Source organism: Rhodamnia argentea, chromosome 7 (genome assembly GCF_020921035.1).
Source record: "Rhodamnia argentea isolate NSW1041297 chromosome 7, ASM2092103v1, whole genome shotgun sequence".
Taxonomy (NCBI): domain Eukaryota; kingdom Viridiplantae; phylum Streptophyta; class Magnoliopsida; order Myrtales; family Myrtaceae; genus Rhodamnia; species Rhodamnia argentea.
This window is the reverse complement of record NC_063156.1, coordinates 8902825-8925468: the sequence shown is the minus strand read 5'-3', so window position 1 is coordinate 8925468 and position 22644 is coordinate 8902825. Positions and strand designations below refer to the sequence as shown.

Below are 22644 nucleotides of genomic sequence, written 5' to 3'. Positions count from 1 at the left end.
TGGAGAGGGAGAGGCCGAGCGGGGGAGAGGGAGGATCGGCCGGGCAGGGGTGGGTCCCGCAGCGGAGGGGATGGTCTCGAGCTTGTGGATGGTAGATTTGCCAGCGGGGACGACGTGTGAATGCACCGAGAGCGAGATGGTCGAAGAGAGCCCCAACAAGATGTAGGTGTGAGAAACTAACCAGCCTCTTTCGATGGAGAGTAAGGTACCCATTATCGGTTTTCTCGGATTCCCATCCTTTCAAGGTGTTGATTTCTTTTAGCACTTCTTCCCATTCCTTCACAATTCTCTTTGTGTGCATTGATAGCATCTCTCAATCTCCCCATAAGATGTTGCAATTGCGAGGGTTCCACTTTGTAAAATATGGGCAACACCATTTGTCCTCCGCTTTTCTGGCCCTTCAACATCCGAGTCAATTCGCGAGGGCACCACACTTGTTGGAAGAGTAGTCCTTTGAGATAATTAGGATCGAGATCTTAGACTATGTAATACTAGAGAGAAGTTCCGGACCAATCTCCTCACTCTAAACTAGACTTGTCAAACAGATGGGTTGGGTCAGGTTTGGGTCCATTTATAAATGGTTCGACCCAAATTGACCTATTAACCTGTTTATGACTCATTTATGCGTAGTGCCAATTTATTAACCCATACTGGACTAGACCAATACCCGATTCATACCCAACCCATACTCGACTCGACTCATATTATTAAAATATTTCTATATTTAATCCAATCTAAGGAAAATTACTTTTTATAAATTTTTGAAATAATTATGTTACTAAATCATTGTGGATAATTTTTTTATTTAATCCAACCCTTTCGGCTTTTTGGTTCTGCCTTCATAGTCACCCGCACCAGGAGAGGTCGATGAGGAAGACGCCTTGTACATCGAATCTTCCGAATGAGTGTTGAGAGAATTGGTGGAGCAGATGCTACAAAGCCAGTAAAAGAAATTGGGGAAGACCCACCATATCGGATCTCTCTGTTCGGCGTGCTTGAGCAATGCTAAGCCCTTGGCCGAGGCTTGGCAACCCCTGATGGCCATGCCCCAACACCGCCGACCATTGCCGACGATGGTGGGGGCGAGGGCTTGTGAATGCCATTGCCACCTGGCAACCAATTTTATTTTTCTTTTTTGGTTAAAAAAATTAAGGTTTTTTGGTTAACTTTTAAGCTTATTTTTAATTTTATTTTACATAAAATTTGTATTTTAAACGAACTTAATTTTTATCTAATTTTTAAATTTGATTTATTTTAAAGTGTAGAAGTCCTCGTGGTAGCCCACGTGGATTTATTTTTTTAAATATCATTTTAAATTAAAAAATTATTATTGACGGCAAGTGGCAGCTTTGGCCGAAGTATTTGGTCGGAGGCACAAAAATGACCCTTTTGTCTCCGATTTGGTACTGAAGTGATCCGACGAAAACTTTTGGCACCGAAATGATCTCCGTACACAACTTTTGGCATTAAAAGTGTTCTTTTTCGGGAATCCCAAATCTAAGAATTTTCAAAAATGCCATGGATTACACTATGTTCGGCGTGCTTGAACGATGCTTTGCTCTTGCCGTCCATTGATTCAAGACTCTTCACGCTATATCGAACCGCTGCGACGGATGGTGATTGGAAAGGAGAACTAGCAGCATAACCCGGAAGGTGCTTCTTGACTTAGACTTGACTGGCTGTTTCTGTTAACAAAGAAAGATAGAGAAGAAAAAGCACGCAAAACGCACATGAGCCAACGACAAAAACTTATCAATCGGCGAATTATATGATTTTTTTTTCCTTTTTTTTTCTGCACATCAACATGGCTTTTTAAATTATTTTTTAATACTGACAAAAAAAAACCTATTTTTGAATCCCGAACTACATCCGTAATTGCTCGAGCAACTTCTGTTGAGCAGACTCGGTCAACGTGCTCCCCGACCAACCAGAGGCAAGTGGAGTTCATGACTAAGATCAACCAAGGATGTACCAATTCAACGACGTAGATTGCTTTGAAAAAACAACCTAAACAAGAAGAGTCGACGGTGGAGATGTTAGCTGAAATTCTCGTGGTGGGCTGGCAAGCAACTTCTTTTTCCCCTCGTCGTGCATCGCAAATTTGCATGCAAATGTGTCGGGAATTTGCTGAATGAAAATGATGTGATACTTAATTTGTTTCATTAACAAGATGTAGTAGTAGTAGTAATAGTCGTTTGCTTTAATTTCTAGTCTAACTCCCGATAAAAAGGAGATGTTTGAACTTACTTTTATTTAGTATACAATTATTTTCAGCCATTTATAAATTCAAAAGTCGATGGTTCATTTGGAATTCAAACTACATAACCGATTAAATTTGTAGAGTAACAAATCAATAAATTAAGACTTGGTTGAATGTATGCAACTCTTTCTTCAGCTTTTATTTTTCCGTGATTCCCATATGCTAGCGGGTCACTCATCACAGGCCCAGATAGAGAATCGGATCATATCATTCTCATACACACTTTGCTCCTCTGGGGTTCATGCAGAGTCCCACACCACCAAGTTGTTGCCTTTTGAGCGGTTCATTAATCATAATTGATCTAGCATTCGGTTCGCTATTAAACCAAGACTGCTGTGAAGAAAATGAGAGAAAAAGCAACATCGTAAAAGAGACCAGACACCCAACATAGACTCCAGCCCGCACAAAGTTTCTGTCTTTTGGGCAGAGTTCATTATCAGAGTTAATCAAGCACAGGAGATCATCTTTTGTCATTTCGCTGTCAGACCAGAGGAGGGAGGAAACTGAGAGGAAAAGCAGCAGCAAATATGAAAGCACCAAAAAGCAAGCAAAGCAAAAGTATTTAGTTCAATTGAAGTGGGAAAAGTAAAAGGAAAATTTCTCAAAAGGAAGTTAGAATAGATGTTACGAGAGAGCTTCGGATGTCAGCCACCATCGATTGAAGTTGTTTTCAAATAAAGAAATAAGCAAGTTCAATCCGTCAAGCATTCCCACTCTTCTTTCCCAGTCTCCATCCAAAGCCATCATCAACCTCTTCTTTTTAGCGTCAATGTGAAATCCAACTGGTCCAAAAGAGAAAAATGGGGAAAAGCTTGAAGCACCAACACAATCAGCATGTTCATGGAAACGCCCGCGTCAAAGTTTTGTTCAAGAATCTTTTAATTAGTCTGCTTCATTGAAAAAGCCTTAAAATGACTCCGCTAGTGCTTTTGGAAACTTCCCGTAAATTGACTATGACGTTTTCCATTATTTTCAATCTCAGTATAACATTTACGCTCCCATTGTTCCGAGCAGTTGCAAAAACATTTTTATCGAGTGCAAAAGCAACGAATGATACAATGGGAGGTTCTGTAGACGTGGAGGTGGGAGGTGGTATCGTAAGAAGTTCAAATAACAATTACAATTTCCTACTTATTGTATCCTCTAACATGTAAAACAGATTTTAGATTTTTCTTTTATTATTATTTTTTTTTTTTTGGACAGAGCAACATGAGATAATGAAATGAAAGGTTTTAAAGTGTGTTTCGATTGTCTGGTAATCCAATTTTATTTTTGCTTCTGATTTTATTATAATTTTAAAGCAATTTGCTCCGACCATTCCATTCTCTATTACTTATACGTGCAACCGTTTCTTTAATGCCGATGATCTTCCATTATTTTTACAGTGTTCAACTTCAACTTGGGGGGTCACATGACGTTGGGAATGTGTCAAAGGGTGACAAAATGACAACTGCACCGCCGCTTCTCCATCCTCGAAAGGCCAGCGAGTGTTACTCCGTCTACATTTTTGCTTTCAGAACGGCATATTCTAAATGCTTTTGTCATATAGATCGATACTTTACCCTGCAGACAGTTTAAGTATGTATGAGGGGCACCCCCTTGCCTCTTTGCTCAACAACTTCCTAGTTGAAGTGAGAAGGAAGACTATCCTGACTAAGTGGAATTAGTTGCGAGCTGAAAGAGGCCCAGCCAAATTTCCCTTGAAAAGAGAGAACCAAAAGCACCAAGTGAATGAAAAACCAGGAACCGTATATACTAGTCTTTGTTAAGTAGTTAGTAGATCCATAAATTAATTGAAAGATATCGAGCTGCTAAAGTCTACTTAACCATATAAGAAGAGGATTCTATTGTCATTGAACATGCGTAGACATCACCGGCAGCATTTCCTTCTGCTCAAGAACACGGGAGAGGGAACAGAAAAATGATGGAGGGAACATGAAAGAAAGAGATGGGGAGCAGGCAAAGGGTATGAAAAGCCAGAGAATGTAGTTCCTTTTCCTCATCCTCAACAATGATCTAACTCACCTACAAGCCCCAGTAATCATTCCCTTCCCTCACCCGAAAGAAACTGACAAACTATAGTCATTATGCAGATGAGTCAACAAAACTAAAAGGCCAGTCAAACAAACAAATTATCAAGTAAACATGGACCTGGAAGTATAGTTGCAATAGGAGTTCCATTTAGGGGCTCATCATCACCATATGTCTCATCCTTTGGTTCGTTGCATGGCCGCTCATGTATAAAGCTTCTATCGATAAAATGGGGAGAGAGAGGCCCCTTTCCTTTGTCTATGAGAATTCTGATAGAAGTATCGGAGGACATTACTGAACGTGTTCCACTAGCTTTAATAGTAGATAGCAGTGACAGGTTGTTTCTTTCAATTACAGCCAAAGCCATGGGAGAAATGGGTTGTTTTCCCTTGTCCATGTTACTTTGCTGGACTGAAGAAGATTGGATTTCTTGCTGCTCAACCACAGGCTGGAACGAAATTCCACCTAATTGAGAGTTTTGATTACTAGGAGAAGCTAAGCCCTGAGATTATTGGTTTCTCAACCTCAGTCTTTTTAACGGGCGTTCAACCTCATGCATTTGTGCTTCTTCCTCCAAGTCATCCTCCTTCAGAGCCAAAAAGAGAAGAACAAAGGTTATTTTAAAGATGGTCAAAAAGTTGTAGTTACAATATGGAGTGGATCACATACACCTGCAGTACTTTTTCGCTTTTGCACCTCAACCTCTACAGCAGATCATAAACAAAGATTAGAAAAACAAGCAGGAAAGGAGGTGCAAAAGAGAGGGAAACATTGATGAAGTAAATAGAGACCAGTTCTGCGTATACTGCACCTTATCATCCTCCTCCTCATCGAATATAGCATCTGCAAGAACTCTATAGTTTTCTTCTTCAATCAGCTCCCATTTTTTGTCATATACTTTCAGGAGTTTCTTCAGCACTGGCTTCAACTTGTCTTCACTGATTCTGATATCCCTCATTGCCATAAAGGCTGCCTTTACTCTGGGGTTAGGTGCCATAACTCTTCGAGCTCTTGGAAGTAAAGAGGGCTTACAATTGTTGGAAGAGCCTAGATATCTGAATTGTGAGATACAAGCTTCAGAGAGTTACATATATAATTTCACAAAACACACAACTTCGAGTCAAAAAAGATCATACCAAGAAAAAATCAAAATGCTAGCCTGCAGTGACCTTTTAAAGCCATCAAAAGGTGCATTACGAAGAAGAACATTTAAAAGAAAAATTAAATAAACCAACAACACCAATACTAAGTGAGACCAGAGCATGCATTCCATAAATGCTTTACAAAGCAAAAGCTGAAGAATGTGAAGACTCTGATCCCTCAAACTATCTTCCATTGCATTCTCATTCTTTCCCAATGCACCACGAGGCACAAGTGAAAAAGCTCAACCAGTTTAAATAAGCAAGTTTCATTTAAGCAATGAAAAATTAACATAAAGAGGTGCCAGAAGATAGGCATTAAAAGACAATGAAGTGAAGCATGTTTCAAAAATATTAAATGAATTCTGATGACAATTGTGACAATGTTGACCATTTCCGTATATTCGTGTGAAAAGGGTATCCCGAGCACACATGGCTTATTGCCATGAGGGTGTTGGGGCAGATTCCTGCATGTTAATGAAAATTCCCAAAGTTGCTTTCGATCTTTTTGCAACACATTAAAGCCGGACTATTTCCACGCTTACCAAGTTACCAACAAATATAACAAGAACCAAAGTTCTACAGTAAATGCAAGGCCAAAAGGGTCAGCAAAAGTACTTTGCATAACAAATCCCCGGAAGAGTGTTGCCTCAAGTTTTTACAGAAATGTAAATGCAGTACCATAACACAGACTTTCCACCCAAAAGATCATCTCAATACAATCGGAAGCCCTCCAAATGACCACACTTGAGACCGAACGTAGAGCTCAGAAACAGCTACACGCAGCTCGTTAGGCTTTCTCAAGGCAAAAGAGCTCCACCACCGAACAAAACCAGAGAACCCAAATTTTCGACTAACCCGCTATCGACTTTCTCGCGCGCATGCGTTCGCCAGACCAGAGAGGGACCAAATGATCGGCAACCACTCTCCCCAAAAGCTCAAATGTACTAAGCAATTACAGCGAAACTAGACCTCTCCAGCGGAGACAAGCCAACCCACGAACGACACGAAACTTTCGGGAGGAACAGCAATCGGTCGTTCGAACAAGCACCATCTCCCATCCCAAATGCAAGCAAAAATCGAAAAGAGAAAGCTACGAGAAGGAGAGAGAGACTGAAGGGCGAGGCTTACCAGTTCATGCGCAGAGTGGGAGTCTAATAGGGTACCAACAGCAGTGGCCACACTCGCCAAAAAGGACACTAACATTTTCTTCCCCTTGTCTATATAAAACGCTTCCGAGAGGAAGACGAAGGACACTGATTGGATTTCGGTTTTTTCAAAACCTACACCAGGAAAAGGATAGTCTTGTCCCTGCTTTAAATTCTCTTCCAATTCCCGGTCCAACTCCCCTCGGCTCTGTTTGGCTCGCAATCCGGTGGTGCAAAGTGCAAACCCTGTTTGGTTGCTGGGGCAGGTTTTTCCGTGGATGATCTGAAAATGCCAGTGAACCGGATCGTCCCGAACCGTAAAATCACACCCGGTTTGGCTTTGAAGATCAAACCGAATCAGAAAGAGTCCGGCAAAATTAGTAATCGGACTAATTTATTTCACCCGGCTAAATTAAAAAACAATTCATTTTACAATCGAAACCGAAACGAATCAAATTGCAATAATAAGTGCAGTTAAGTTTTCAAATCGCACAAAGCTCGTGGAAGAAGTGCGTCGTGGTTTGGACATCAGGGTTCAAATTTGGACAAAGAAATGTGTATGCTCATAACAATAAAAGTTGCAAAGCCAAACACAGTTTAATGAAACATGAAAAGGATAAAAATAATAAGAATATTATCACGTACATAAACAGACATGGGTTTGTGTCGTTTGACATTAAAAAAAAATTAAACTTTTTTTTTAAACTATAGTAATAAGACTTGCGAGAGAGTCGTGTGTTTCAAACAATCGTCATCTTCTTTATGTTGATTATCATATCACGGAACATCTCGTCGACCTCTCTCCTCTCTCTCCTGGAGTTGGCATTAAATTCTAAGAGACGGCTCTCAATGATCCTAAAAGCTTGGGAAGTTAAATAAAGAATCCAGAAAAATTTAAACTCCCGATCTTCAACTCCATTAGGGTTTGAGTTTTTTATGGGATAATGACCAACTACCTTCGGAACGATCTGCCAACTCTGATTAGCTTGGCCGGAAATCTATCGTGATATTTTTTATTAATATCTGAAGCCTATCTGGCTCACTAGAGTCCGATAAGCAATTTAAAAAAAGGATAAAATTTCCAAAAAATATTAAAAATAAAAAAATTAATTAGATTAAAAAAAATAAACATAATCTAAAGTTAAGATAGAGATTTATAAAAAATTTTAAAAGAGACCGATTGCATAGGCGGCAAGAGTGGGGAATGGCCGACGGGGGTCGCTAATCACAAGCGAGGGCCGGCCATCCCCCAACCTCGCCGCCTGTGCAACTCCCATTTTTAATTTTTTTTCCAGCATATTTTTAGTTTTCGCAATCCACATGAACTGAACTTTTTAAAAAAAACATGTTAGATTAAAAATTTAATTATAAATGCCACGTAATTAGTTTGGCTAGAATTTCTCCAATTATGAATGCCTTGTGAACTAAAAATGTTTCTTATGTGTAGAAAATCTGCAAAATCTACTTAATGAGATGATTGGGTAGGTTCCAGGATGAATATTAGAACTTGCAGAGTAGATTTCAAGTTCCCAAAATTCGAAACCGGTAGGTATACGATAGGTTCCAAGGTCTCGGCTGATACCACCGTGCACCCACCCTCTACGTTGTTTGCAAGGTTCCCTATAGAAAGGTATAAGGAACCATATATAATATTTGATAATTAAAGTACATGCGTATTAAATTATCTATTGTTTTCTCTTTTCCTTTGTGAAATTTCACTTTCAAATGTGAGAATGCCCTATTTGATCAACACTCTCAAAGCCCATTAAGACAAATCCCCAACTCCATTTCAAACGCCCTTTGTATGTGAAGGGCTTGACTATGTCTACGATAAAACGTTTTGGTTCATGCTCTCCGAAACTTTCATGTAAAACTTATGTATTTACTTACTATCATTTAATATAACATTACCGTGTTGTCGGCTGGGTTTTAAGTGAGCATTTTACTCCGTCAAATTCATTACTCCTTGCCGTTAATTTCCAAATTCACATAATGTCGCATAAATTGATCTCCGCTGCTATGATGCTTTAACATGGATGACAAATTAGCAAGTGTGGCGTATTGTCGGAGGTTGTCTTGCAAGAAGTTCAAATAACAATTACAATTTGATTTACAGTGGTCTCAGTCCTATGAAGTACCATGGTCCCAAAAAAAAAAAAAAACACTACATGAAGTACCAGGAGAGATACTATCTCCTACATATTGTATCCTCTAACGTGTAAGACAGATTTTAGATTTTTTTTTTTTTTCAGTGTTTGGATTGTCTGGTAATTAGATTTTATTCTTTTCCTTGATTTTTGGGGGAGAAAATAGCTGGGAAATTAATATCTTTAATGACAACCGCAAGACCGCCTCTCCGTTCACCATCCCGACCACTTAGACCCGCCACCCTCAGCAAAACCAGGAAGTATTACTCCATCTACTTCTTTGCTAATGGCGACCATTGCTCTCAGGGTCAAAAAGTAGCTATTGTAACATTAATGCGGAAATTTATAGTGTCTTGCAATTTAAGTCGATGCAAAATCACTAGAGAAATAAGCGAGGAACCATAAAGGATATTAGAGATTTACGTGGTTCGGTCCCTAGTGTCGGTACCTACTCAACGGGAAGAGCCAGCAGCAAATCATCCACTAATAATCGAAGAATTAGAGTTATAATCGTTCACACACTTGAGTGTTTCCCACATCTAGATTAAGCCCAAATCCACGCTGTGCAAAAAAACAACTCAATCAAATGTAGAATTTACAGCACAAATCTTCCATGTGTCCGGAGCTTTCTTATGTACGACCCAAAGAAACGCTCCAATCTGTGCAGCTCAATAAAGGACTTCAATATGTGGCTGAATTAAGAGTCTCTCTTGTGCAGAAAAAATCTCGAGTATTTATAGATTGACTAATTACTGAAGATCTCCTCCCTTACGCGACTTGAACAAAGACGCCCACGTTCCATACATAGACTCAAGCTCGAGATATAATTTAAGAGCAGCGGTCATCATCGGTGAAACTTCCGATGGCCGGACCTCCTGTCCAGCTAGATCAGCCACCGGCCGCCCCAACCACCAGCGCCAGCACATCTCCGCCCCTATCCGAAAGCGAGGCTTCATCTCCAGGTGCCACACTGCTAGTCCTGTTCATGTCCATTGCCATAAGCTTATCATGTCAGTTCATAAAACATGAGGATCATTATTTCCCCAAGATATAGGAGGCTTTCTCTCACAATTTCGGCATGATTAACACAATGAAAATCGATCGGACTTGTAATAGTTCATAACTTTTCTTGCAAAATATATGGTTCTCTTACGAAATTCAGAAATCCGGCTCTATTTGCGGTTCCTATGAAGACCAAGACTATTGACAGATTTCGAAGCAGCGGGAGATAAAAACTCGCATACTGGAAAGTCATAAACACAACATCACTAGGAAAAAATTCCTCTCCGGCATGGCAAAAACAATCCCAGCATCGGAATGACCAACGTGCTAAGCGGTGTAAATCTTGTTAGGATCAAAACCCAAGGAATAAACAGTTCAGCGAGGAATTTAAAATGACAATGATTCCGTGAACTCACTCTTGCAGACTACATGAATTTAGCTTGAAAGAACCCGACGAATTCTGGTTCAAGAGCACCATGATCCAGCAGAATGATCTCTCTCCTTTGCCTCTGTGCTTTTGCACTTTGCCTCTCGAACCATCCTTAATAATCCACATGTTAATAATTAAATTAGCAGTCATACAAGAACGGACAAAAGAGAGAATTACAGTTCAAATATCGTAGAACAATAGGAAAAAAAAAAAAGGGCCAATTCAAGCAATCGGGAAAAGCAAGCAAAGTTACGTCATTCTTGGCATTACTAAAGATAGAAAAGCTCAACTCACTGTGGAAACAAAATAAGAACACGTTATAATAATTTGCGAGCAAGCACAACCACCTTAAAACACAGGATTTGCAAAAGCATTTTACAAAAAGTCACGCTTATGACGGTCTAGTCCTCCAACGAGAGCTGCCCGTTACATTCCTACCATGATCAGCAGAGTTTTCATTCCAACTAAGAAACATGAATCACTCGGTAATGTACAAAGAAGAATCACTCACGGATGATTCACCAGGACCGCCAGCTTCATTCCTGCCATTTTTGCCTTCATAGAGGTTGATGTTCAACTGTATCAGGGTTTTCAAGCACCATAGGTCATGTAATATTCCTAGGGAAGTGTAACGACAGATGCCCAAAATATCAAGGCTTCGAGTGATTCTCACTATTTGCAGCTTGGAATATCCTCAGCTTCCTTAAACTTCATAGATTCAGTGATTGTTCATTTGATCTTGCACCCAGAAATATCCCAATCTCTCAAGTATTTTGATCTATCATGGCCTTGAATTTTGACTAGGTTCTCGTAGCTTGCAGCACAGAATTTCCGCAAATATCTTAAAGTTGACTACCACTTGATTGTCTAAGGATGTGCACCCAGGAATATCCAAATTCTGTAAAGATTCTAACCCATCAAGACCTCGAATTTCAACTAGGTTTGTGCATCCTGCAGCACGGATAGTCGAAAGATGCTTCAAATTTGAAAGGTTGAGTGATTGTCTAAGGGATGTGCACCCAGAAATATCCAAACTCTGTAAAGATTCTAACCCATCAAGACCTTGAATTTCAACTAGGTTTGTGCATTTTGCAGCACGGATAGTCAGAAGATGCTTTAAATTTGAAATGTTAAGTGATTGTCTAAGGGATGTGCACCCAGAAATATCCAAATTCTGTAAAGATGCTAACCTATCAAGGCCTCGAAATCCAACTAGGTTCTTGCAGCAGCTTTGAGTGTACAGATTTTAAGTCCAGTGATTGTCCAAGGGCCCAAAAATTTCCAAATCCTTCAAGATTCCAATATATGCAGGCCTCGAATTTCAACTAGTTCTTGAACTTTGGTATGCAGATTCTTTTTTGAATTTGACAAGTCCAGTGATTGTCCAAGAGACGTGCACCCAGAAATTCTCAATTCTTTCAATGATTCCGATACATCAAGGCCTAGAATTCCAACTAGTTTCTTGCAGTTTGCATTTGAGTGTCTGCAGATTCTTTAACTTTGACAAGTCAAATGATTGTCCAAGAGACGCATAACCCAAATCCAAATTACAAGGATTCCAATCCATCAAGGCCTCGAATTTCAACTAGGTTCTTGCAACCTACAGCATAAAATTCCCTCAAACTCTTTAAATTTGACAAGTCCAATGATTGTCCAAGGGATGTGCAACCAGAGACAACCAAAGTTTTCAAGGATATTAATCTATCCAGGCAATTTGTAAAATGCGATTCCCTCACACATTCCAAACCCGAAAGGTCTTGAGATTGTCCAGCGGAAGTGGACTCAGAGATATCCGACGTCGGTGAGGATTTTGATCCACCAAGGCCTTCAATTTCTGCTAAATTTTCGCAACTTCCAGCGATTGTTTCCTGCAGAATCTTTGAATTTGAAAGATGTAGCGATCCTTCAGGCCGAGATACCTTTGCGCTCGTTAACTTGGAAGAATCCGGGAACGCCTCATCAATGTGTAAGCCTCTCGATGACTCCAAGGATTCGACCGCCCCAAGCCTACATATCTTAGGGCATTCCATACCTCTAAGTAGGATAGGGACTGTAAACCTTCCAAGCCGGTGACTTACGTTAGCTCATAGCACTCCTCGACAATCAATTCAGATAAGCGCTTCAAGCTTGACAAATTCGGCAACGCCTTCAATTTTCCGCAACGTGTAATCCAAAGTGTTGATAGTCCAACCGGAAGCTCTGGGAGACAATCAAGCCGACCGCAATCAGAAAGAGCGAGTTTGTTGAGAAGGCTCGGTTGGGAAAGATGTGGCAATGACCGACTACGGTAGGTTATCCCTAGATCTTTCAAGCCAGAGGGCGCTTCCGGTATTTCTTGAAGCTTCTCGCAGTATGTCAAAGTCGAGGAGTTGGAGAGAAGAGAGCTTAGAAATGCTTTCTGGCAAGCCCGAGATGCCCGACCCACTTAATCGAAGCTCGTTTAGCGAAGTCGGTTGGGCTATATTACTGGGTAGTCCTTCCAGATTTTTGCATCCCCAAGCTACTCAACTCTTGGAGTTTCGCCAACATTCCAATGTCACGAGGCAATTCTGTTATGTGGGTCCCACTAATGTCCAAAATCCTCAAATTCTGCAGATTCACAATGCTTTCGGGCAATTCCGCAATTGCTGTCCTTGCTAAATTCAATTCAGTCAAAGACGTGAGGGAGCATATGGAGACCGGAAGTTGAGCAAGTTTACTGCATTCTCTTAGGTCAAGGACAAAAAGAGATGCTAGATGTCCTATGGAGCTAGGTATGCGGGCCAACGATTCACAACAAGAGGCATTAAGAGTCTCGAGCTCTTTCAAAGAACCAATTGATTCGGGTAATCCTTCAATCCCCGAATATGATAGGTCCAGCCGAGTTAACGAACAACCTCTCGAAATAGGAATCTCTCGTATGGGAGTTTCATCTAAGATAAGCTCCCTCAAATTTTCCATTTTGCCTACTCCGGCCGGTAGCTCCTTCAATTTAACACAACGCCGGACATTCAAGGAGACGAGGGTCTTGAGGTCTCCGATAGAAGGATGAATCTCTTCCAACCGCTACAATTTTCAAGAATCAAAATCTCCAAGCTTTTGAAAGCGGACAAGTCGGGAGTTCCTTTCAAAGACCAACACCACGTGAGATTGAGAACTTTGAGTTCGGTTGCCACCTGAAAGAAAGAAAGAAAGAATACCTCATTGTGATTGGACCACTATAACTTATGATTTTCCACTGCTAGTGTGTTTTTTTTTTTTTCCTTTGGACTTTTGAAAGTTCCTCAAAAATATTCATGCTCCGCTACTCTTTGATAGTTTCTTATTTACTTTTAAGTGTTTCTTTTAGTAGAATTTGGGTACACCATCGTATAAATGTTTTTTAAGCATATCCATTGCGAAAAGAATGTTATGCTAACTGCATTTAGTTACGGATAACGTTTTTTTTTTTCAGAGGAAAAAATATAATTAGTTTTTAAAAGTTATGGCGATGCCTTGTTTTGTTGATTAGACATAAAGGAAATTTTATCATGAAAAAAGCAGATGAGAAATTCAAATGGAAGAGAGAATCATTCACTGGGCGCCACTTTTTTCTTTCAATAGTATGAAATTAAAGAGAAACAGCTAGTTTAATTACGAAAAGCAATTTTTAAGTTTTATATGTGCAAGATTTAAAAAAAATGTTGGGTTCGAAAGTATTTAAACGTCACTGGAAGGATAATTTTGTTACTCTTGTTAGATTAATAGCTTATGAATGTGTTATACGGTGATTTCAATAATCAACATTAATAAATAATTAGATAATGCGTGCAAGAAGTGAGAGCAATTAACAAATGATTTCTGTTTCACTAAGATAAAATTGAATTTAGAATTTTAGTATGTATATACAACACAAGCCACTGTGACGGAGTTTCTGTTTCTCCTTGAAACTATGAAAGAAGATGGACATAGACAAACAACAAGAATCGTTAAAAAAAAGACATACTTTTGCTTGGGGAGAAATTGGAAAAACCAAAAAAAGAGAAGACCAAAAATCATTAAAAAAAATTCAAAATAGGCACAAATATTGTAATTATAATTTTAATAGATGGTAATTAGTATGTCTAATGTTAAGCATGACTGGTTAAGATTTGAAAGGGCATAAGCTTCCAGTATGTTTAGGTGCCTATAAATTCCTCTTATTTATAGAGGAAAGTCCTTCATTTGAGGAAGGACATTAAAACCATTCAAAAAAAAGAAGGAGAATTTGGTGCAATTGGACCATCGACAATATGTAATATTCAACAATACATATGTCTTCTCTATATCTTACCTTTAGTGGACCCCATCCTCCCCAGTCCTCCGAAATGTCGCTATACGATAGATCGAGCACGACTAATTTCTTCGGATGAAAGTTGGCCGCTGCGAAATCTGACGGACAATCCTGCCATTGGAGCCATCTTAATTGAGGAAGCAAGTTCTGGAAATCTCCAGTGAAATTCCCACCATTCATTTGAAAGAACCTCAAGTTGGCCAGCTCTTTAAATTGTTCAGCCGTATAACTTCTTCCTCCCTCACCATAATTCCAAAGACAAAGGGCCTCAATCTTTCTAGTCCCCTGCAACTAGGAAACATCGTGGATTGTTAGCTCTGAATGTTTGATCTTACCACATAAAATATGCCATTGAGTTATGCGTCTACATTGAGTAATGGTTACATACATATCTCATAGCAATTGAAACAATTTATGAAGCTATAATTTATTACGTGGAATGGGCTTATATTGGACAAAAAAATAATACAAACACCGTATTGGTCAAATAAATATATCAAAATATCAATATTATATTAGGCTAATATTTGACAACCTAAATAATACTAAAAGATCGACGAACACGATGACCACCAAAAAATTATTGAACATGCGTTACCAAAGAGAAGAATATAACAAAAGTGTCCATCGTTAAAGATAAAAGAACATATGTTTAGAGCGTTGGCTACATATCTTCAATGATAAGTATAACCCAATGTATGATATTTTTATGGATACTCATTATGAGAAAATACTTTTTCGTTTTTCATATGTAAATGACATTAACAAAAGGACAAACAAATTATCTTAAATGATAAACCATATTTAACAAATAAATGATGTAAATGTACTAAATATGTGCTAAATATCACCAAGAGTTGAACGATGTAGAAATATCTATGGTCATGTGGTGGTCAATACTTGACATAAACAATATCCATAACACATTTATGTAACATGATAGACCATATTTAACAAATGATGATATAAAAACTAACTAAATATTTGCTAACTAAGATCCTGAATAAGAGCTGAACATGATAGCCTATGTTTAACAAATGAATGTTAGAAGGGGATTAATATAAAAACTATCCATCTTCGCAAAAAATTTGAGTATTAGCAAATGCATAGAAAAAAATTATCAACCATAATGCAAAGTCTATAGAATGAGACTAATAAATGTCTAGACGTTTATCTTACACAGCTGCGCATATAAAAAATAAATAAGGAAGCCACACCAGCAAATTGACGGTATTAGATACTGGTTGACAATAAAGAACTCGATTGCATAAAAGATAAAGGATTACGTTGAGCCAAAAAAAAAAATAGATACAGGAAGTAAATCTCAGAAACAGTAATACTTAAGGGACTGAATCTGTAATTGACCCAACCTGAGAAACGCACAAAGCAGGATAGCAAATCATCAGAAATGAAATGAAGGTCTCATTTATTGCAGCAAACAACTCATAAGAAGTCAATACTCAGTAAAAGATAAAAAAAGAAATGACCTAACACGAAATCAAAAGAAGAATCCATACATTAAACACGTGCATTAATCAGATATGTGGGAAAAGCATGGGCCCGAACAATGGCAAGTGTTAGGTTTTCTCCGAAAGTGGTACGTCAAGGGAGACTGTCATCGTCACAATTCTACGAGACAGACAGACATACATACATACATACATACATACATACACCAATAACCAAGAAATTGCTCTTCAATTATGTCCTTGAATTCTGCAAGGACGGCAATTAATCGAACTAGCTCTTTTCCGGGTAGAAGCCACAAGTTTTGGGGACTGAAGACTTGACAACAATTTTTCTGTCAAACAAGAAAGAGAGGATGGACTCGCATTCATTAATTAAGATAAGCAAAGAAAACTCTTACCTTGCTGTTGTCAACCACATCTTCGGCGTCCTTATGATTCCATAATCTACTCCACTTCCAAGGCTCCTTTGCATTTTCTTGACGAACAATTTCCCTTCCCAAATCTCTCAGTTGATCATGCATCATTAGATTGCCGCTTTCATCAATTTCAATGAGGGACAAAAGACTTAATACTTCAATCCCTGTCGCCGGAAAAAACTCACAGGCATCCCACATATAAGTCGGACTTTGTTTATGCCATCCAATAAAAAAACATGCAATATCCAGAAATATCTGTTGCTCCTCAGGATTTAACGCATCGTAACTTATCTTCAACTTCTCTTGCACTTTTATGTGAGGCACCTTCTTTAATTTTTTTAATGTATCTTCCCATACTTCTTTTCCCTTTCCACATAAAAACGAACCTATAACTTTAAGCGCTAAGGGAAGCCCCCCAGTGGTTGATGCAACATCACCAGAGATAACCTCATAATCGCTCTGAGGAGAATCCTTTCGAAATGCATATCTACTGAACAAAATCAGCGATTGATCCGAAGGCAATTCTTTGAGTTGGTAGATAGGGCTTGCCGTAGCCTCCTCAAGAATACTCTTGTTTCTAGTTGTTATGATGACCATACTACCAGCTTCAAACGAACTACTCTCTCCGGCCAAAGCATTCAAGTGAGTATCATCATCCACATCGTCAAGGACAATGAGGACTTTCTTACTTGTAAAGCGAGACCTTATGACACCGATTCCCTCCTCGACATTAGACACGTCACATGGAGTTCTTAGTATATCGCAAATGAGTTGCTTTTGCAGGCATTCAATACCCTTCCGTGCACATGTTTCTCGAATATCTGTCAAGAAGCTACGATGTTCGAATTGACTAGAGAGATTGTTGTATAGGACCTTTGCCAGAGTTGTCTTACCGATGCCGCCCATTCCACATATTCCGATAATTGTTGTATTTGTAAATTTTTTAACGTCTATCAGGCTCATAATCTCTTGCACACGATCATCAACTCCAACCAACTCTTTGGGAAGAGTTAGCCGAAAATTTCTATTTAATTCGCGCAAAACCTCCCGGACAACAATGTCAACAAGTGCTCCTTCATGCCTATCAAATAACATAAAATTTTGAGTATGGGATGGCAAATATTTTAAATCCGTATGGAAAAAAGATCTACTTGTGACAAACTAAACAATATGTTAGTGGAGAATAACGTACCCATTATTAATTTTCTCGGATTCCCATCCTTTCAAGGAGCCGACTTCTTTGAGTGCTTTCTCCCATTCCTTCACAACCATTTCGTCCAATTTCTCTCCACGTGCATTGATAGACTTTCCCAATCTCCCTGTAAGATGCCGCACTTGTGAGGGTGCCACTTTGTAAAATATGGGCCACACTAATTGCCCGTTGGTTTCCTTGCACTTCAACATGTGAGTTAGCTCGCGAAGGCACCATTTGCTAGAAGTGTAGTTCTCCGAGAAAATCGGGATCGAGATCTTGGACTGCGTAATACTGCAGAGAAGCTCCGGACCAATCTCCTCGCCAACGCGGAGCTCATTGTCGTCTCTGAACACGCGAATTCCTGCGTTGACAAGGCTCGTATAGAGATGATCGGTGAAGCCTTTGCGGGTGTCTTCCCCTCTAAAGCTCAAGAACACTTCGTAATTATCTCCTTTCGGCTTTTTGGCTCCGCCTTCATAGTCACCTGCACTAGGAGAGGCCGACGAGGAAGACGCCCTGTAAGTCGGATCTTCTGCTGAAGGAGTGGGTTCTTCTCTTTCCATCTCGAGAGAATTGGTGGAGCAGATGCTACAAAGCCAGTAAAAGAAATTGAGGAAGACGCCCACCATATCGGATCTTCTTGGCTCCGCGTTCAAAATTCACCTAAAAAGGCGGTAGAAGAGATTGATGGGAGCAGAGCCTCAAAAGAAAGCAGGAAACAGAGAGGAGAAATATGGAACCCCAGATCTGGGGATTGCAGAAACGTCTCCCGGAGCTCGATCCGCAAGTCATCAGAAGAAAATAGAGCGAGGAGTCATGGATTACCTGAGGAATGCTCAGATAACACAATCCACCCACTGCTGTGATCTCCGACGATTCACGACACACGCTGTTCGGCGTGCTTGAACGATGCTGAGATCTTGCCGTCCAACGATTCAAGACTCTTCACGCTAAATCGAACTGCTGCGACGGATGGTGATCAGGAAGGAGAACTAGCAGCATAACGCGGAAGGTGCTTCTTGACTTGACTTAGACTTGACTTGCTTTTTCTGTTAATAAAGAAAGAGAGAGAAGAAAATGTACGCAGATGCTCCCTCCTGGTTGTAGCTCACATGGGCCAACGACCAAGACTTATATGAATTTTTTTTTTTTTGGTGCACATCAACATGGCTTTTTAAATAATTTTTGAATCCCGAACAACATCCGAAATTGGTCGAGCGACTTTTGTTGAGAAGACTCGGTCAACGCGCTCCCCGACCCACCAGAGGCAATTGGAGTTCATGATTAAGATTGACCACCGATTCAACGGCGTAGATTCCTAGATTAACCATCTAAACAAGAAGACTCTACGGTGGAGATGATGGCTAAAATTGTCGTGGGTGTGGACTGACAAACAAGTAACTTCTTTTTCTTTTGTCGTGCGTTGCAAACGGGTCGCCATTTTGCTGAATGAAAACGATGTTATACTTAATAATTGCAAAATTTGTTCCATTAACAAGAAGTAGATGTAATAGTAGTTGTTTGCTTTAATTTCTAGTCTTTCTCTCGATAAAATAAAATGGAGATGTTTAAACTTACTTCTATTCCGTATACACTTATTGTTAGTCATTTACGAATTCAAAAGTCGATGGTTCCACACTCGTAAACTGTGTTGACCTCCACATTTGGAATTCAAACTAAATAACACATTAAATTTGTGGCTTAGCAACACAAAGTTGTTATCTTTCGAGCAGTTCATTAATCAGAATTAGTCAAAGCACAAAGGAATTGTCTTTTGCCGTTTCGCTATCAAAGATAAGCACACCCCAAAGCAAAGCAAAAGCAATCCCCCAAAAAATAAGACAAACCCCCAACTTGTGCTAGCAGTGAAGAAAAGTCGGAACCACTAAGGAAAGTACACATCAATACGTGCTTACTGATTCCTCTATTTTCAATCAAAGTATGCTCCGTTTTTCATCACTTTCGATTTCAATCCGCGTCCCCTTTATCAACTTTTCTCACGTCAATAAAGGCCATGGAGCAGCAATTCCAATTATTGAAAAAGAGAGACTCACACCCAACTCGATACTCCAGCTCGCACAAAGTTCTCAATCTTCTTTTGAGCATTTTCATTATCGAAGTTAATCAAAGCACAAGCGATCATCTTTTGTCATTTCATTGTTAGACCGGAGGAGGGAAGAAAATGAGAGGAAAAAGCAGCAGCAAATACGAAACCCGTCATTTTAGCGTCAATGTGAAACGCACTGGTCCAAAAGAAAAAAAAAAAGTATGTTCATAGAAACGCCCGTGTGAAAGTTTTGTTCGAGAAGGCTCATTTCCCTCCGATTGGATCGAGAAACCAAGTAAGTCTAACGGTAGGGAGCTGTTTGGGAGCGTGCAATAGATGCTTTGGCAAGAAAATGAAGATGAGGAGCTGTTCAAGTCATACGTGAAAGAATGCCAAGAGCCAATAAGGAAGTACGTACACATCAGTACGGGCTTCCTAATTCCTCTATTTCCAATTGAAGTTGCTCTCTTCTCGTCAGTTTCAATTTGCAGGTTTTTATTTGAAAAAACAAGAGCACTTAGAGTCTTTATTCAAAAATTTTCCCTCTGTTAATTAAAATGCTTCAAATATATTCAACATTATTCTTGTCTTTAACATTGGATGCGCTATACTTGGGAGTGTTATCCATCAAGCATTGAAATTACAAAAATAAAATATTTATCGAATCGATATGCGATCTTGCTCATAAAGAGATTGAGGTGAAGACGTTAATATTACAGTTGTCGGATTCGATTGTTGCGCTTTATAAAAAGACATAGCAAAAATCAAATAAAAGGGAGTTGGAGATAGGATTAACAGAAAAAAAATTTTGACAGTGTTAAAAATATGAGTTGAATAAAAATTTTAATCGAATTGTTTTTTTTGTCATATTTTAATCGAAATTGACGAGGTGTAGGAAATTAACAAAAGAAGAGTTTGAATATTCAAATCAATCAGAGAACTTCACCCAAAAGAAAAAAAGAAAAGGAAAATCAATTAGAGTTAAAAAAAAAAAAAGGGACCAAAAAGAACGTCGTACGATGCTAGTATGCTCCGTTCGCAAAAAAGTCCCTTTCGGGTGGGGGGAACGGAGACCATAATTCATTTCCGGGCGGAGATCCCACGGGCACGTGGCGATTCCTGAATGGGCAGCATGTGCAAACAAAAATAGGACATTACAGTGGAGCTGGGTCCCACGGAGTTTCAGCGTGGCCTGATGTTGGGGTCCACCTGTATGGTAGTCGTACTGCCATCTGCAACCTGAGGTAGATCGAAGACGACGCTTGGGTCAATAATTGACTCCGATATGAAAATTATATCCCATGAATTTGACATTGGATTTACTTTCTCATTTTATTCTATTTTCTTTTTTTTAATTATATTTTACTATTTTCTTTTGGGGTCAGGAATACTCCCCGAGTCCTTTCATAAGATCCAAGGGGAACATACACAGCTTGGGTGTCAAATCGCCACTTACTTTTCAGTCGAGAAGATAAGAACCAGTTGGAGTACTTCGTTTGCTAATGTCTCCTCAATAATGGAGTGCCATACCATCATTGAGCCAGACCATAAAAATGTCCTTACGTGTCCCACGGGTCCCACTATCGGCAAATTTTCAAAATTCTCGAGATCCTCTTTCTTCGTGAATTCCGTTAACTCTCTTCTCTCCTCTCTCTTTGCGTCTGTCTTCGCAAGACTTCATTCTGCGCACGATCTCTCTTTTACATTCCACGACAAATCTGCTTACTCACTCTCTCTCAAATTCCTCTTCACTCCCACCAAAAGAAGATAAAAGAAGGCGTAATTTAATGAATTAATATTACGAAAAATTTTAAATTAATATATTTATAATAAATTTATTTTAAATTATTTTTTTAATCACTAAAAATTTCAAATTGATATACTTGTAATAAATTTACCTCAAACTATTTTTTTGGCAATAAAAATCTTAAATTGATATACTAGTGATAAATTTACCACAAATTAATTTGTGACAAACAGAGGGTGAAAATCCTAAAGTGATACACACATGAACTGTCATGTGCCATCTAACTTAGTAATTTAACGGTTAAATTTAATAAAAACTAACGAAGGGTAAATTTATCATTGTTATATCAATTTGGAGTAAATTTGTCACAAGTGTATCAATTTAGGATGTTTTGTGATCAAAAAAATAGTTTGGGATAAATTTATCACTGGTATATCAATTTGTAGTAAATTTGTCATAAGTGTACTATTTTGGAGTCTTTCGTAGTCAAAAAAATAATTTTGAATAAATTTATCACTGATGTACCGGTTTTAGAATTTTTCGTGATATTAACCCTAATTTAATTAATGAAAATCTTAAAATTTTTAAAAATCAGCAATTAAAAAAGGTAAATTTTAGAAAAATAATTAAAAATTAAAAATACAAACTTAATTAGTTTGCAAAAAAAAAAAAATTATAAAAATTGGGAAAAAAATAAAAAAAACACATATTTTATTTAAAGTAAACTAAAAAAAGTTGGTTAAAAATTAACAAAATAAAGTAAAAGCTAAAAAAAAAAAAGTCGCATAACAGGCGCATGAGGGTGGGGTATAGCCAGTGGGGGTCATCGGCCCCTAGGGCTTAGGGACCCCTGTTGGCCATGCCCCACCACCGGCCGTTGCCGGCGTTGGGGGGAGCGGCGACAATGAAGGCCTCCAAAAGCCCTCGCCGCCTAGTAACTAGAAAACTTTTTTTTTCCCTTTTTTGAAAATATTTTTTAAGGTTTGTTGTTAAATTTTAAGCTTATTTTTAATTTTATTTTAAATAAAATTTGTATTTTAAACGAATTAAATTTTTAGCTAATTTTTAAATTTGATTTATTTTAAAGTGTAGAAGTCCACGTGGACTTATTTTTTAAAAATGTCATTTTATATTAAAAACTTAATTACTAATGACACGTGGCAGTTTTGGCTAGAATATTTCGTTGAAGGCATCAAAGTGATCCTTTTGTGTCTAATTTAGCACTGAAGTGATCTAACAAGGAACTTTTGACATCAAAGTGATATCCTTACAAAACTTTTGACATCAAAAAGGTCCTTTTCCCGAAATCCCAGATCTGGGAA

General features: G+C 38.8%; 3 protein-coding genes across 3 annotated transcripts in view; all 3 read right to left on the bottom strand.

Annotated features, from left to right (window-relative positions):
• Positions 1-9657: 9657 nt before the first annotated feature.
• Positions 9658-22644, bottom strand: part of LOC115726777 (disease resistance protein L6-like) — a 46517-nt gene continuing 33530 nt past the window's right edge. Inside the window, exon 4 of the mRNA XM_048281954.1 lies at positions 9658-9704. The gene's annotated coding sequence lies outside the window, so the exon portion shown is untranslated. The remainder of the gene's footprint in view (positions 9705-22644) is intronic.
• LOC115733459 (disease resistance protein L6-like) lies at positions 13035-17269 on the bottom strand. Its single transcript, XM_048281944.1, has 3 exons — positions 16316-17269; positions 14449-14733; positions 13035-13312 (listed from the first exon to the last, which is right to left on the bottom strand). The coding sequence occupies exons 1-3, from the start codon at positions 17237-17239 to the stop codon at positions 13148-13150; spliced, it is 1374 nt and encodes a 457-aa protein (XP_048137901.1). The 5' UTR covers positions 17240-17269; the 3' UTR covers positions 13035-13147.
• LOC115726773 (disease resistance protein L6-like) overlaps positions 17507-22644 on the bottom strand; it is a 40546-nt gene continuing 35408 nt past the window's right edge. Inside the window, exon 2 of the mRNA XM_048282585.1 lies at positions 17507-18191. Coding sequence (XP_048138542.1) covers positions 17507-18157 — 651 coding nt within the window. The 5' untranslated portion in view covers positions 18158-18191. The remainder of the gene's footprint in view (positions 18192-22644) is intronic.